Source organism: Miniopterus natalensis, chromosome 1 (genome assembly GCF_054644295.1).
Source record: "Miniopterus natalensis isolate mMinNat1 chromosome 1, mMinNat1.hap1, whole genome shotgun sequence".
In the NCBI taxonomy this organism is placed as follows: domain Eukaryota; kingdom Metazoa; phylum Chordata; class Mammalia; order Chiroptera; family Miniopteridae; genus Miniopterus; species Miniopterus natalensis.
The window spans coordinates 163,956,775-163,973,806 of NC_142081.1; the positions used below are offsets into that span (position 1 = coordinate 163,956,775).

The following is a 17,032-nucleotide window of genomic DNA, read 5'->3' on the forward strand; positions in this document are numbered from 1 at the left end:
TTCATGTATAGTTAAGTCACCGCCTACCATCAGAGCAAGGTTCTAAGCATAGCTATAGATAAAATATTATATTTGCTAAATGAAATAAAATATGTAAAGCCCTGTAAAATTCTTTATATCTCTGTGTGTGCAGAAATAATACAAGTTTGAGGCCTTAATGTTTCTATTAGTAATGGAGGAAAGTGTTACCTTTATCTGTTAGGATGCTCTAAGCTACAAGAATGGGAAAAACAATTCAAAATGGCTTGAACAAAAAGACACTATTTCACATAACAATCAACCCAGAGGTTAGTTGAATCAGACAGAGCTCAAGTGAATTTAGGATTTTGGCATTTTTTACTATATTAGTTTTTAATCTCAGAGCTTGTCCTTTATGGTCAGGTAAAACCTGTCACAGTTGCAAGGGTCACCTCCTCACAGAACAAGTCCAAAGGCACAAAAGAGATTATTTCCTTGAATCTGTCTCTTACTATCAACAGGGAAAATCTTCTTCAGTAACCTATCCGTAAGACTCCCCTCACTTTTATTAGCCAGAATTACCTAACATACCAATGCCTAAAACAGTCTACTGCAAGGAGTTTGGGATTATGACTATTTTAGACCAATGATAACTCAGTACCTAGGGTTAAGGAGAAATCCAGCTTCCCATGAAGCTTGTGGCAACCCTATATCTGAAAAAACTGAGATTCTGTTAGCAAGAAAGGAGATTTCTTAATAAGAAAAAAGGGGGTATGTGCCTTTCAGCAACTTGAAATCCTAAAGAGAAGTGATTAAATGTCATCAATGACCATCATTTCTGCCCAGTGGAAGTGTTAAAGTTGATGGAATTGAAGCAATCACCAGATCAATACATGAAACTTGGTGGTGGACAAATCTATTGCTTGCCTATCCCATCCATCATAAATTGCCAAGACTTGGAAATAAACAAAAATCTCACCATCAGAGAGCTGATTCATGTAGGCAATTTGCTATTATTATTACTTCTTAATATTATCTTTAATTGATAATAAAAAAATCTGTAGAAAAACTCTTTTGACTAGCATTCTAAAATTGTTATTTCACTGATTATTAAAAATAGATACCCCTATTCCTACCTTAGTGGAGAGAATAACCCAGACTCATTATCTATTCCCATCCCTTTGCGTCCTGTCTCTACCTCCTTGCATTGAACCATCTCTAACCACATTGGTGAGGCTATTGTCCAGATTAGGAGTACCTGCTAGGAGCTCTATTGCCTGGAATATAAAATCTAGCCTACCACCCAAAGTCGAGTGGTAAGAGCATTGTGAGAGAAGATGAGTCCTTCAAACCTTCTTCAGTGGGACTAGTGCTGTCCAGTATGTCCCCACAGGAATGTTTGTAAGCCTAGAAGCAATTATAAGTGGTGAAGTTTCCCTAGGGTGCCGTCACTGGCACAGGCAATAAAGATGTGCAGATAGCTGTGCCTGAAGGCACTACACCACTGAGAAGGAAAACGTCGGCCGAGTGTTGGACAAGATTCAGATGCTAGCTGACCGAAGTACAGGTTTTCAGGCTTTCTTGGATTTCTGCCAGTTGGTTGTAAAACCAGTTTCTATTTTGCCTGTCTGCTGATCCTTGATTATAAGAATAGAGTTCCTCATTTACCTAGCTCTTAGTTTTTCTTAGCCGTAGCTAAAGTCTTCAACTCCATCTACTCTGGAGCACTCTGATCGTACTTTTATATTAGATAATGGAGCTATCTATAATACTTGTGTCAAAACCGTGATATCAAGCACCCAGTATACAATGGCCCTAACCACATTATCATCCAGAGTGCAAGTATCATCACTGCTTCCCTCAGATTATAGTGCCTTGAATATCTATATGTCAAAATTCCATACCAGCTTGTTCTCTATATCCATATCTACTTCACCTTGAACACATATATCCCAGTTAACTTTGCTGGAAAAACCGATCGCAAACATTGTGGTTCAACATTCTGTGCTTCAACAGACAAGTCAGGTGATTCTGATGAGAGCTAAAGTTTGATGGTCACTGGGCTAGAAGATCTGCTATCAAACCAAACAAAGATGAGGGAAGAAGCCAAAGATGAGAAGAAAGATGAACTGAGCATTGTTTCAGTCAAGAAAAAAAGATGTAAAATGCAACAGCCTAGTTGAGATGTCAATAGGGTCTCACGGTGAACAATGACTGTGGTTGACTTTGGACCTCTGGAATCGGGCTCTGAATGTCCTCTTTCATAAAGGGACTGAAGTGTTTTTACCTGTTAGGGCATCTTGATTCATTTACAGTATGTTATCTGGAAAGCTGTGAGGACTGGATGCCCCATTTAAGGATTTTCAGTTTTGTCATCTATTTTCTATCATTATTAGCAGAAAGGTAAACTTGAGAGCATAATTTATCATATTTTATCTTTAGTTACTGTTGCTTAAGTAGTTAAATAAACAATAAAATGTATTGGAAATTATATTTCAATTGTTAATCTATGTACATCTGTATAGTGACCAAGATGGGGGATTTTAAATGCATTGTGTTATCCTGAATTAAATCCAGAGTAGAAAAAAGGATATTGGTGAATATTCAAAAGCCGGTGAAATATGAATAAAGTGTGTAGTAAGCTCATAGTATTGTGCACATTTTATTGAAAATTTGAAAATGAAGACAGAGAATTTCTGTATACTCTTCAACCACCTTCCACTAGTGAAAATACATTACATAATCATGGTACATTTGCTAAAATTAGAAATTCTGTGTTCGTTTTCAAATTTTCTTTAAATTTAAAATTATTCCAAAATATGTATTTGAAATGTAATTGTGCTAGGCCTTTAGAATGTAACTATGCACTCATACTCGTGTGTGAGCGCGCGTTCATAGATAGCACAGGGGCAACAGAAATGAAGGAAAGAAGACAGTGAATCTTTGACAGATGAGACTGGAGAAGGGAAGTCAGCTGGGAAACCATAAAAATTAGGCCAACATATTTTTAAATACTATACAGAAAACAACAGGAAAGCTCTCTGAAGTTAGGGAAGTTTTTTTGAAACACATGAGAAAGGAAAAATGAGTTTGGACTAAGAAAGTTAAAATCTGCTTTGCCATTTATTAGATAGACAATAGACACAGATAAACCCAGCTGTAAAGTTAACAGAAGATAGTATTTCTCTCAAGAACATGCTATAAAAGTGTGACCACCCCCCAAACTTAGAGTGACTACAGTTTTTTTACTTACAGAGAACCCTTTTCTGTATAATCATAGATTGTTAAAAACTTGCTCTTTGAAATCCTTTCATTAAGGTTGAAATATCCCACTCTAGGCAAGACTAAGTCACTTCAAAACACACACACAAAACCAGCTTCTACTTACAATCCAGGGGTAGTCAGAAAAAGGGTTTGTGGAAATAATATGTTACCGGACTAAAGAGGTCTGTTTGCCTGCACAAATCAAAGCCCAAAGACACAAATAGGAATCTGCAGCAAAGGAAGGATTTATGTTTAAGATATGACCCATGTCTGGAGTCACAGGTGAGCTACTGCTCAAAGACCTGGCTCCTGGATGACATCAGGGGATAGGCTATATAGATGACAAGTCATTAATCATGGTGAATAAGGGAGTATTGGGTCATTTTTTCTACTGACTGGTCAGTGCTAGGGTAGGGGGTATTTGATCAGTGCATCTGGTCCTGATGTCAGCCATAGCATTTCTTTATCTGCTTTCTCAAGGATGTGGTCAATGGGTTTGTTCTGAAGCTGAAACACAACTGAGACCTGGATGTTATCTCTAGTTTGACCAAAACTCCATCTCTGGGGTCAACAGACCTGAGACTCTGTTCCTAAGTTATTTGATGCTGATCAGAACCTCATTGTTCAGAAGGCTTAATGATTAAGGGAGTGGTCCTGCAAGGGAGGAGGCAGGTGCACCAGGGTGCTGGATTAAGCCAGTTTGAATCAAAAGAAAGGAGAAAGGTCATATTAAACAAATGAAGTTTCTACTGAGTTACAAGTATACACCTATTTCAACTTTTTGATTTCCAATAAAACAGCACCTTGGGTCCATACTGCAGTCCAGACGTAATGTAGAACCCTTTACATACAGCCTTGCTTCCTCTTGCGCCTATCAAAACATTTTAAAACTTCATTTTAATTTCTCCTAAACTCCACACTGCCCCAAATTCCTATAATAAACCTACATTTTCCTTATTTGATATGACACTTCATGGTTCTTCTGGAATGTGGACTCCCTCCTTGCAATGGGCCAGAAACCTGACTTTCTTGGAATAGAAATGGGCCTAGGCTTATTGGACTAAGAAGCCTGCCTCACACTAAAAGTTCAGGAACATTAATTTCACATAAAGATGAGCAACAAAAAAGTATCAGGTTTATGTCCCATACAAAGTTATTACAAGAAAAAAGAGAATAAGGAGCATAGCATCATCATTACAGGTAACGGAAACATGCCTGAAAGACGTGCCACAAAATAGCTCAAAACTGTAAGTCACTATTTTGAATGTAGCTAAATGAGATTAAAAAAGGACACAAGATATTAAGAACAACATGATTTAGAATTAGAAAATCTCAGTTAATTAACTCAATGGGAGGATCCTTCTACAGTGTATTCATATATCAAATCATCACACTGTATACTTTAAACATCTTAGATTTATTTCTCAACTGTACCTCAAGAAAGCTGGGGGGGGATTAGGAAAACTCGGAAATGAGGTGACAGAAAATTAGGAAGATTAGTTACAAAGAATACACTAGAAGGAACACAAAAGCTAGTAAACACAAAAGATTGATTTATTTTTTGTAAGAATCTGCGTCAATGCTTGGGTCGATGCTTCTCTAGTCATCCTGATGTTCATTCTCTAATAATACTTTATGGTGGACTCATAGGAACAATCATCTCATCAAATGTTGATATCGTATCAAGTGTTGATAATAGTTTATACCCTTTGTACATGAGTTGGTTTTGCTGGATATTAAATCCTTGGCCACACTTTTCCCTTGAATATCCTAAATGTCATTCCACTTTCTTCTGGCAAAAAAGTTTCAGTCAAAAGTCTGATGATATTCCTATTTTCTTTTCCATTTTGCAGATGTGACAAAACATTAAAATCTATTAAATCTGGGTATTGGTTTTACTGTATGCTTGAAAAAATACACCCAATATTTCACCAAATCTAAGCTGACCTAAATTTTAAGAGCACCATTGTTTTCTGTATTTATAAAAAAAGAAAAAATACACTCTAATTTCAGGGCTGTTAAAATGTTGAGAAATGTGGGTCATGAGCGAAATACACTACATTCATTTTATGTTGCTAAATAACAAAATACCATAAACATAGTGGGTTAAAACCACATAAATTTATTCGCTCACAGTTCCGCAGGTCAGGACTGGGGGCACAGCATAGCTGGGTTCTCTGCCCGAAGCCTCATAAGATTAAAATCAAGGTATCAGCTGTGTTATGACCAGAAACGTGAGGTTTTCTTCCAAGCTCACACAAGTTGTTGACCAAATTTAGTTCCTTGCAGCTGCAGGCCAAGGTCCCCATGTCCTTGTTGGCTGTTAGCTGGAGGCCACTCTCAGCAACTAGAGGCCATTCCCATTTGTTTCTACGTGGTCCCTTCACTCTTCAAAGCCAGAAAAGTAAAATCTCTCACATCAAATTGCCCTTCGCACTTTCTCCAGGAAAAGTCCAGTTTAAGGGCAGACAGGCAATACACCAAAGGCTAAAAAAAGAAAACAAAAGAAATTTACACTTGCATTTCCCTCTGTCTAGAATATTCTTGTGCCAGAATATCTAGGAGGGCTCAAATAATTTAGGTTTGGGCTCAAATTTCACTTTCTCAAATAGGCCCTCTGTGACTATCTAAAATTGTCTCCCTCCTCCCCAAGTCTCCATCTCCTTACCCTTTTTATTTTCTTCATCATATTTCCTTTCTGAAATTATTTTTTCACTTATTTTCCATTTTTTTGCTTTCCACAATGAGACTGATGAAATCAGGGATCACTGTATCTCTATCCCCTGACCATTGACTAGTCATTAAAAGTTTAATAGGCATTCAATATTCAGAAAGGAAAGAAAAGGGGAAGGGAAATTGGAAGAACACAGAGAAATTGGCATTATCTGTGGAGTAGGCCAAAGATATTTATATTTACTAACTTTAGAGTCAAAAGACAGAGGATAAGCCTAGTACCAGAACAGAACCTTGAAAAAGTGGGAATATAGACCAATTTGTTTTTAATGGTTGCGTAGGAAAGGCACACAATTGGATTGAGAAACCCGAATGATGCCACAGGTGAGCAGCATGCAGTTTTCAGGTAATTGGAGATGTACTATTTTGAAAAGAGAACAGAGGCATAAAGGGTAATACAGTTTTGTCTGGACCCTCCCTCCACAGCAGAGGGAAAAAGTTCTAATTAAGTGAAAATATCACACATTGCAAAAGATGATGTAACATAAAGTCAAAGTGTATGTCAATTAAAAAAATCCTACAGATGTTTCTTCAACTATACGCTGTTATTTAGAATGAAAGGTAAGTCCTAATGTGATTGTGTCCCACTAATTCTTGTTTTCTAAAAAGGTGAAAGGGGAGCCAAGGGAAAAAGAATTAGATGAAAGGTCCCTAGACAAGTATTCTGGTCCGTAACCCGATAGTAACCAGCTCTGAGACCAGCTGCTCGCCCTTGACCAAGTTCACTGCACCCACGAAGCGAAGGGGGAAACTGGATGGCATCATGCCACTGATCGCTCTAGGGACCACGCGCTTCTACTAGACCCGCGGCAGCGCCCGACCCGTAGCACGCGCCCAAAATGACCTGCCAAACGTGCGGGACACCTGGAGCTGCCCATTACTGCCTTCGGTTACGTACAAAACGAGGGCCTTCCGCTTCTCGCTACAGAACTCAAGACTTCTTTTTTATAATTTATAAAGCATTTCTTTTATTACTGCATTTTGTATCTTGCTTAATAAAAAAAATTTATTATCTTTCTTAGAATTTTTTTCCATCACACGCATCCCTCCCGTGCTCTCTCCCACTACCACCAGCCCCGCAGCGCCCCGCCCCGCCCCGCCCCCCGCGCCCGCGCTCCTCCTCTCCCTCGATTCCCACCCGAGCCAGCGGGAGCCCACCGCCTCTTCAAGGTCTAGTCTGCTCTTGACCCCCTTAGCCCACTTCTCCCCCTCCCTCCGCTCCCAGGCCCCGCCCGCCCGCCGCCCGTGTCCGGGGCGCTCACCCACGCCGCAGCCCCACGCTCTCGGCGCCGGGACCCCGCGCGGCTGTGCGGCCAGGGCCGCCCGGCCGCGGGCCGCACACAGCCCCGCCCGCCGCCGCGCCCAAGCCGGAAGTCGGGGCGCCGCTGGGGTCGACGGGAGGCGCGGCGGGCGACGCGCTCCCAGCCCCGCCCCCTCCGGTGACGTCGCCGCCGCCCCTTGACCCCCGCGGTTCCGCTCCGCTCCCGGCCGCCTGCAGCTCGCGGCGGCTGCTCCCTGGAAGCCATGGAGAGCTCCGCGCCCGCGGCCGCGCCTCTGGGGGAAGAGGCGTCCTGCTCTTCCTGGGGGGCCGGCAGGTGAGAGCGCGGGCGCGAGCGGGAGGGCGGGCGCCGGCTTCCTGTTTCTCCGCGTCGGGCGAGCGGGGAGCGCTCCGGAGGCCGCGGGGCCGGGGCGGGGCCGGCGCGGGGCCGGCGCGGGGAGGCGAAGGCGGGGCGCGGGTGGGTGTGGTGGCCCGGGCTCCGGCCTCCGCGGCGCCCGCCGCGCCGAGGAGAAAGTCCGCCATCGCGCTTCAGGGGTTGCTCCGTTCGGGTCGGGGTCTGCCGCCCTCCCGCCCCGGCTCCGGCGGGCCGCGTGGCGGGGAGGGCCGGGCCGGGAGTCCAGCCCCGCGAGCTCCCGGACCCGCGCCCGGCGCTCTGCCCCCCCGCCGGTCAAACGGACGCCCGGCGTGCGGCGGCCGGTCCCGCTGAGGGCTGTCGCCGGAGGGAACGTGGGAGTCGGGAGTCAGTGACGGGACACCCCGAGGACCTCTGTGGGCCCCAGCAAAAGTATATGTATATAACACATAAAAATTTTAAAAACTGAAGGAAAAAAGCCCCGAGTTACCCATTCTTAGTTCCCAGCTGGTGCTGAGGCTCTTCACGACTTGTCCACTCCCGGAAAATGCAGGCGGCGGGGGCGATGTTCGTGTAGTGCCTGTCGCACCGTCTCGCGATTTAAAAAGCGGATCGCCGCGCCCGGCCCACGCCCGGAACGCTGTGCGGCGAGGACCAAGGGTGGGTGTGAGCCCGGGGGTGCGGGGCTGCCGCGGTGTGGCTGCCGCTGCCGGCGCTGCCGGCCTCCCTGGGCGTGCAGTGCAGTTCTACCAGAAGTTCCCCGACCCCTCTAAAGCGTTTCTGATGGGCCTCACGGAAGTGGTTTTTGAACCACTCCGGGAAGGCAGGACTTTCAGAAAAGTAAGCTTCAGCCGTATCAAGCGGCAGAGCTGCTGAGAACGTGGCTCTTTTTTTACTGAAGAGCTTCACCCACTAGCCCTTTGCCCTCCGTGCAAGGAGGACAGCTAGGGAAAGTGTACTAAGAATGAGAAAACGAAATTTTGTTTATTTTCGTATTTTGTTACGATGCCAAAACAGTCTCTTACAGTGGATGTGTACATATTTATTAGTTGATCGCTTAAGCACAGCTGTCTTCTGGCTTGCTTTCATGAGTGCAAACATGAGTGTTTTTAATAGTTATCCATTTAATTAACTGGATAGCTGATATCAGTTAATGGTGCCAGTCAATGTTTGGTAAGATCAGTGATAACATTTTGATTATATTTACAAATCCTTTGGCTTATATGTCAATACCAGGCCTAAAATAATGGATTCTAAAACCGAACTTCGAGCTATCACATTGTTTTTAGAATCCTGTAATTGATAATTAGAGCTTCCCAGAACTTGGAATGGATTACACTTTACTAAGGTGATATTGATCTTAGCTATCACTGTGGCTCAGGCCCAAATGCCTGAGGCTTAGGGAGCCATCTCTGTTTCCCAGTGCTTATCCTATTACCGTTTTTCTTTGTATACAGTGCTGTGAAAAAATTGGGAGGAGCTGTGGTAAATGATACATCACTATAAGTTTTCATTATAAGTATGTCTTGTTACACTACTAGTATGTTTAACTTTTAAAATTTTCTCAACAGATATTTTTTGAGTGTTTTCTTTTTTCCTACTATGTAAGAGGTAGTAGGCAGTATAGCATGGTACTGAAGAGCTAGACTACTTAGGTTCAGATTCTGGCTCTGCCATTTACCTGCTCTGACTTTAGGAAGGTTAAGTCAGCTTCAGTTTTGTTTTTTGTTTTTATATTTTTCCCTCTATTCAGTGAAGATGGTAGTAGTACCTATTTCAAAAAGTTGTTAATAGAATTAACTGAGTACATCTTAAGCATTTAAAACAATGTGGGCACAGTGTTAACTCTTACTATTAAATGCCAGCTCTTTTAGGTATCTGGAATATACTAGTGACTTCTTAATGGATCATGCATTCTATAGGGAAAAGTAGGCAATAAACAGTTAATGATAAGTGATTTGAAGAAAATACAGCAGGTTAGTGAATTAGGGAGTGACCAAAGAGAAAGGGAGCTGTTTCATTGATAGGGTGATCAGGAAGGGTCTGCATAACATTTGTGAGGGAGTATTTTAATAATTCAGAGATCTGAAGTAAAAACATTCCAAGCAGAGGCAATAGCAAGTGTAAAAAACTAAAGCGATGACAAGCTTGGCTTTTTGAGGAACAGCAAGTAGGCAGCATGGCTGAAGATAGTGATCAAGGGGAAGAATTGTGGGAGTTGTGATTGGAGAGGTAATTGGGAGGCAGACCACGTAGGCCCTTTTAAGCCTGGTAAGGTATTTGAATTTTATTCGTAGAACCAAAGGGTAGTTCTGAGTCAGGGAGTAATATTAGTCTGACTATATTCTGAAAGATTTAGGCCATTATATGGAGAATTAACTGAAGGGGAAGGGCCATAGTATAAATAGAGAAACTAGTTTGGAGGACTTTGAAGTAGTTCAGATAAAATATGATGGTGGTTTGGCCTGAGATTATACTGATTGAAGTAGTGAGAAGTGCTCAGATTTGAGATCTCCTTCGAAGGAAGAGCTAACAGGATTCACAGGTGAAGAAAATTAGAGAACAAATTAAGAAGATCCCTAGATTTTTTGGCCTGAGCAAATAAATGGTAGGTAGTACCAGAAACTGAATTGGGAAACACTAGGGAAGAATAGGTTAAGCAGGGAGAATTTAATTCTGTTTTGGGGCTTGTTGTATTTGTGATACTAATTGGCCATCAGAATAGAGATACTGTTTTGGAAGATGTGTAAAATACAAAGGTCAGAGGAGAGAACAAACATGGAGAAATAAGTTTAGGTATCATCAGTGTATGGTAAATTCCATGGATTGAATGAGATTATCTAGGGAAACTATATTAGAGAAGGTTTATGGGACACTCCAACAAAATTGCCAAAATACAGATCCAACAGAATATATGCATCGATGGTAAAATGACACCTGAGAATAAAACAGCCATGGGCTATAATTTGCAGTATACAGAAAGAGGAGGCAATCAGTGAATTTAATTTTGACCTATTTTTTAAATCCAAGTAGAGTGGTAGATAATAAAATATGTATCTGATTTGTAAAACCTCCTTTAGTAACTGATGAATCTGATCCCATGTATAATTGAATGTTACATTACAGGATGTGAATATTGAATAACTGTGCTTGTCCTTAAAAATTGTGTTTTGTTTTTTCAGTGCAAATACACATTTGCCCATCATGTCAACAGAATCTGTGGAGATTGATGATGCATTATACAGGTAAGAACCTTATAGAAACTGAAGCTTTTTTCCCCCATTCTTTGTTATCAAATAATGAAGTAGTCTATTTGAGGATACCATTAAGCCTATGCCAAATTTTGTAAATATATCTTAAGAGCTGCTCTTGAGTTAAAATTGGGTTTTCTGCAATTTTTTTAAAACTATATGTAGTCTGAAAGCTGGAATATTTAAATCTCAGTTGCTTTAGGAGATACGACTAAGAATGATTCTGCTATCCACTACAAAATATACCTCTTGTTTTTGGACAGGAATACATATTTATGTTCTTGATAGTACAGGAGTCTCATGAAAAACAATCCATTCTACTTTATTTACTCATACAGTAGCATCTAGAGAATATTTATGTAAGTGTAATCTCATTAATAACATTGTACATTTGCACTATATAAATAGTGGAGAAGTGTTGTGTGATTGAAGAGCTGTGGTTTTAATAGAATTTAGTGGGACTTTTTTTCACCATACTTCTTCATGAAATCAAAGTACTTTTTTCAGAATTAAAGATAAGTAAAAACGCCTATGTTGCTATTACTCCTAAGAAATTTTTTAGTACTTCAAGTTGTTTGTAAGACAGTATAATCTCAGTTTAAAAGTTTTTAGGTTTTCTCTCTATGTAATCATGAAAAATAGATTTTATGTAGGTACAATTTGGGAAGATAAGCTCGTTGTGTATTTTAGTTCCACTTTATGTATTTTTAATGTTTAATACAGTGTCATTTTTGAGCACTTTAGGAGGAGCTAATATGTTGATTTCAAATCTGCTTTGTACTATTCACTTGGAAGAAGTGATGAAAGACTAACTTAATTTTGCTTATGTGAAAGTTATTTTACCATATGTTCTCCAGATTATCAGTATACTTCAGAAGTCACCTTAAGTTTCGACTCTTTAACCTATAATTATGTTGTTCTTAATATCATTTCGATCATATTCTTGAGACAACAAATAGCAACTCTTTGAGTTCTTTGGCTAATTTTATTCATTATTTAGTTAAAATCCCTGTGAAACTTTTATATCCGTCCAACCCAGTAATTGCAGACTAATGAACATAATTTTCAGTAAGCCAGACATTTCTTCACTTGCAGTGCTATATAAGGAGGCTGCAGTTTGCTTGACTGAAAATTACAGAGTATAGCAGTTTAGGTATGATATATAGCAGTTCATATATAATCAAGTATTGCTGGGTCATAAGGTAGTTTTATTTTTAATTTTTTAAGGAGCGTCCGTACTCTTTTCCATTGCTTCTAGACCATTTTACATACCCACCAACAGTGTACAGGGGTTTACATATCTCTGCATCCTCACCAACACTTTTATTTTCTGGGGTTTTGTTTTTGTCTTTTGGTTTGGTTCAGTTTGGTTTTATAATGGCCATCCTAACAGATGTGAGATGATATTGTGGTTTTGCATATCTCTGACCATTAGTGATGTTGAGCACCTTTTCATAACACACAGAACGTGTATTATCGTTGGAGAAACGTCTATTCTAGTCCTTGTTCATTTTTTAATCAGGTTATTAGGGGGTTTTTTTGCTATAGAATTGTAGTTCCTTATATATTTGAGTATTAACCCATTATCATATACATAGTTTGCAAATATTTTCTCCCATTCTGTAGCTACACAGAAGATTTTTAGTTTGAGGTAGTCCCAGTTGTCTGTTTTTGGTTTTATGGCCTGTGCTTTTGGTGTCATATCCAGGAAAACTTTGTCAAAACCAATGTTAAGAAGCTTTTCCTCTGTTTTCGTCTAGGAGTTTTATAATTGCAGGTGTTACGCTTAAGTCCTTTAACACATTTCGAGTTGGTTTTGTGTGTGGTATAAGATAAAGGTCCAATTTCATCTGTTTTCTGCAGGTATCCAGTTTTCCCAACACCATTTGTTAACCCCAACATACTGTTTTCTCTGAATACACTGGCCATGCTAGACTACTTTCATACCAAACGTAGTTTATACTTTTACATCTAAATTGTCTATTTTTAGAGCTCCATTTTGTGCCTCAAAATTGCCTTCTACTTACCTTTTAAGACTCACTCAAATGTCTATTCTGATATCTTATCTGAGTTACTTCTAATCTTTTCAGCTCAGTCCTAAAGCATGTTATTCTTGTTGCTATTAAAGTATTCATTGCATTGTCTCAGTATTTTTTTTTACATGTATCAGCTCTGTCAGACTATAAGTTTCTCAAAGTATGGGACCATGGCACGTTGTCTAATGCTTAGAAAATTCTCATTAAATGATTATTAAATAAGGCAGTGGGTTCAGATTGACTTGTGGTCTGGAACCCTAGATAGTTGGAAGTAAAGGAAGTCAACAGGAACTAAACTAGAAAAATCAAAAGATATGACCGAAAAGTCTGAAAAAAGTGCATATGGTACTTACAGTAAGAGATAATGATATTAAAAGGTACTTACACATTTCTTCCTGAAGCAAAACCAGCATCCGGGTAAGGAACAATATTCCCTCTGCTGGAATGTGATATGAGAAGGGTTAAGACAATTTTACATCTGGAAAATTCTGACAACTGGAAGAACTGAAAAAAAAAAATTTGTTTTCTCTGGAATTGGGGCATTTTGAGCAAATGAGCATCTTTTTAATGGGCCACATATACATAAATTTATTTTTACCTAAAAGTTAAAGAGGAAGTGTAACTTTTTGTCATTTTTTTAATGGTTAAAATGTTTTTTTACAGTAGGTATCAAGTTCTAACTGGGTCATTTAAAACAAAAGTCTAAACCATTACCTTAAATGTTTTATAAAAAGTGGCAATCCAAACTTTCAAAATTTCTCTATTAGGGCACCACTTCAGTTTTCTTCTGAGCCCATGAACCTTCTGGCATTTTTTATGTTGATATTTGTAAGGTCAGTATTTTAAATATTGTTTATTGCCTCCTATATACCATAGTTGAAATCTGGTTAATATTTACTAGATGTACAGGTTATTTCCAAATATGAGTAACTGGGCCTCAGGTTATTGCTTCTAAACAATGAAGCTTTCCTACAAAACTAAAACTCTAAAATCTACAAATCTTAAATATTAACTAAGTTTCTAATATTTGTGTATATAAGTAGAAAATATTTTTAGAGCAATTTCAATACCTGGTTGAACAGCATATCTTTCTGAATACATTTTACTTTCTCCTTATTACTGCTCAATCTTAAGTCATCTCATAGTTACTGATTAACTAAATCTGAAATTGTTCTCACAATCTAAAGATTTGGGGGTGGGGAGAATGAGATAGAAACATCAGTGATGAGAGAGAATCATTTGTTTTGGCAATTAGAGGCATGCATCTATTTATTTTTACATCTTTATTGCCTGCAAATTGTTAAGTGAGTTAGATGTGACCCAGCTTTGTAGATCTGTCCATTTCTCTTTTTCCCTCTGAGGATGTGTCTGAGCCTGCTGATTCCAAGATTTATCTGAAGAAATGAATGAGTCCCAATTTAGGACCCCAACCTTGGTTTTCTAATTCTACTTTTTTAAAATATGTTTTTATTGGTTTCAGAGAGAGGAAGGGGGAGGGAGAATGAGATAGAAACATCAATGATGAGAGAAAATCATCAATTGGCTGCCTCCGGCATGCCCCCTGCTGGGGAACCAGGCATGCGCCCGGACAGGGAATCGAACCATGACTTCCTCCTGGTTCATGGGTTGACACTCAACCACTGACCCACACCAGCTGGGCTCTAATTCTACTTTTAACAGAGAATTCCCCATTGGAAGTAATTAGGGCTGATTCAGATAATAATAAAATGGTACTTTCGTATCTTTTTCTCTATTCTTTGCATGTAGGTTTCTGTATCAGTATCACTGTATGAAGAAGGGGTGAATATCAAAGCAGAATCAGGGCTCTCTTTAAGTCTCTGGTTATAATACAATCATAGTATCAAACCTGTTTATTCTGGTGGAATACTAGAGGAAATCCCTTCCTCTGACTTGGGATAACGGTTTTTTGGGATTTACTTCTACTCCTTTGATTCTTCCTTCTCAGACTTTTTCTTAGGTTGCTCTTGCTTTGCTTGCATCATAAATGCCAGGTTCCAACTTTAGGATTTTTCTCTTAGTTCATACTACAATCATCCATTTCCATGATTTTTACTCTCTCTTTATTCTAGTAATACTTGAGTCTCTTTCTTCAGCTTTTTCTGTCCAAGCTCAAGCCTCGTTTTTAAATGCATACAAGCACGTAAATGTAAACCAGGTAAGATGTTCAGTGAATATCTACTTCTTAGGGAAACATTGTACTACAGTGAAATCAATATGGTCTCTGGAGATGTTCATATCCTATTCCTGACATTTATAAACTGAAACTAGTTATTAAATTTTTCTTTTCCTCATATTTCTTAAGTGTAAATGAGAATAATAATTGTTATATCTTAAGAATAATATCTTAGTCTTAAAAGTTTTATGAAAAAACTATCAATGTGAAATAGTTTTGGCGTAAAGTAGCACTCAACACCATTTGGATCCTTTTTCTTTTTATCAATATGTTTTTATTGATTTTAGCAAGAGGAAGGGGGAGAGAGAGAGAAACATCAATGAGAGAGAAACATCAACATCCATCGGCTACATCCTGCACCCCACCCCACCCCCACTGGGGACTGAGCCTGGAATTGAACTGGTGACCTCTTGGTGCATGGGTTGATGCTCAGCCACTGAGCCACACTGGCTGGGTGGGTCCCTTTTTCTCCTTCCTCTTCCCAAGCTTAATTAAATGGTATTACACCACTCAGTAACCTAAGCTAGAAATGTGGTGTCATCTTAGATTTTTTTCCTATTTGTCATCCTCTAAATTCAGTTAATTATTTTTAATCTTTCCATTTCTTTTACCAAACAAATCTTAATACCATATCTTCCATTCCCTCTCCCTGCAATTGGCATCTGTCAATGAACTGTTATAATACTCTTTTATGTGATCTTTTAGAGCTACTCTTGTTTCTAACCCAGCTTTCATACTTTATTCAAAGTGATATTTTTGAAATTTATCTCAGAGCTTATGGCTTCTCAATGTAAAATCTCTAAATGGTTCCCTGTCATCTACATTGGGGAGGCTAAGCTATATAGTGTGCAGTTAAGCCCTCTTGGATGCAGCATAATGTAATGGCTAAGTATAAACGCTGGCGTGAGATCTGAATTTGCATCATCCTCCACCATTTATGAGTGTGATCCTCATCAAGTTATATAACCTCTTAAGTCTACTCTTTTCTTTCATTCAGTTTTTTAATACATTGATTCATTTAACAAGTATTTAATGAGAAAAATGTACAAATTGCAAATTAATCATAAAAAATAGTGCCTAAGAGCTCAGTAATTTACTGTGAGTTATGGCCATCTTTCTTTATAGCCTTTGTGTCACTCCTCACCAGTTTACTCTCCAGCATCCTATGTTTTTCTAGCCTTGTCAAACTTAATGTTTATATATTGTCAGAGATCTTATTTTACCCTACTTACAAGCTTAAAGCTAGACTATTATTGTTTAGTGTATCCTGACAGAAGATATGAAACTTTTAGGCTTCAGAGACAAAGAATTTCATTGCTTTATTATTTAGCAAGTAGCATGAACGTAAGTGTGGTGCTTCCAAGTCCAATGGGGGCATTGCCCTGGGCCAAAATGGATTTTTTATATATAGTGGGTTTACATCACATCTGAGAAACACTGAATTTTTAGGGCCCACCATTTTATGGCAAGCAGTAAGCAAGCTTGCTCTTTGTCTTAGAAAGAGACTCACCTCATCCTTCAAGGTTATGTGCTGCGAATACAACTCTGAGAAAAGACCCAAGTAAAGAGCAGTCAGGACCTTGATTGCTTGGTCCTACATATCTAAAGAGACATATAGGTGTGTGAAAGACCTATGCATTTCATTGAGCTATAATTGATGTATAGTAAACTTTACATATTTAATGTGTACAATTTGATGTGTTTTGACATATGTATTATACTCATGAAATCATCAACACAATTTAAGTAATGAACATATCCATAACACCCAAACATTTTCTTTGTGCCCGTTTGTAGTCCCTCCCTTCCTTCTTTCTCCAGCTACCATTTCCCCAGGCAACCAACCACTGATCTGCTTTTTATCATTATAGAATAGTTTTAATTTTCTAGAATTTATCCACATGGAATCATATACCATGTACACTTTTGGAGGGGTCTAGCTTCTTTCACTGAGCACAATGATTT

The 17,032-nt window shown here is 39.4% G+C and overlaps 1 protein-coding gene and 1 long non-coding RNA gene across 2 annotated transcripts in view; one reads left to right on the top strand and one right to left on the bottom strand.

Annotated features, from left to right (window-relative positions):
* Nucleotides 1–4,340: 4,340 nt before the first annotated feature.
* Nucleotides 4,341–7,286, bottom strand: LOC148094487 (uncharacterized). Its single transcript, XR_015714412.1, has 2 exons — nucleotides 7,218–7,286; nucleotides 4,341–5,709 (listed from the first exon to the last, which is right to left on the bottom strand). It is a non-coding gene; the product is annotated as an uncharacterized LOC148094487 (long non-coding RNA).
* Nucleotides 7,287–7,475: 189 nt separating this feature from the next.
* UBA6 (ubiquitin like modifier activating enzyme 6) overlaps nucleotides 7,476–17,032 on the top strand; it is a 68,468-nt gene continuing 58,911 nt past the window's right edge. The window contains exons 1-2 of the mRNA XM_087827156.1: nucleotides 7,476–7,550; nucleotides 10,769–10,831. Coding sequence (XP_087683282.1) covers nucleotides 7,480–7,550; nucleotides 10,769–10,831 — 134 coding nt within the window. The 5' untranslated portion in view covers nucleotides 7,476–7,479. The remainder of the gene's footprint in view (nucleotides 7,551–10,768; nucleotides 10,832–17,032) is intronic.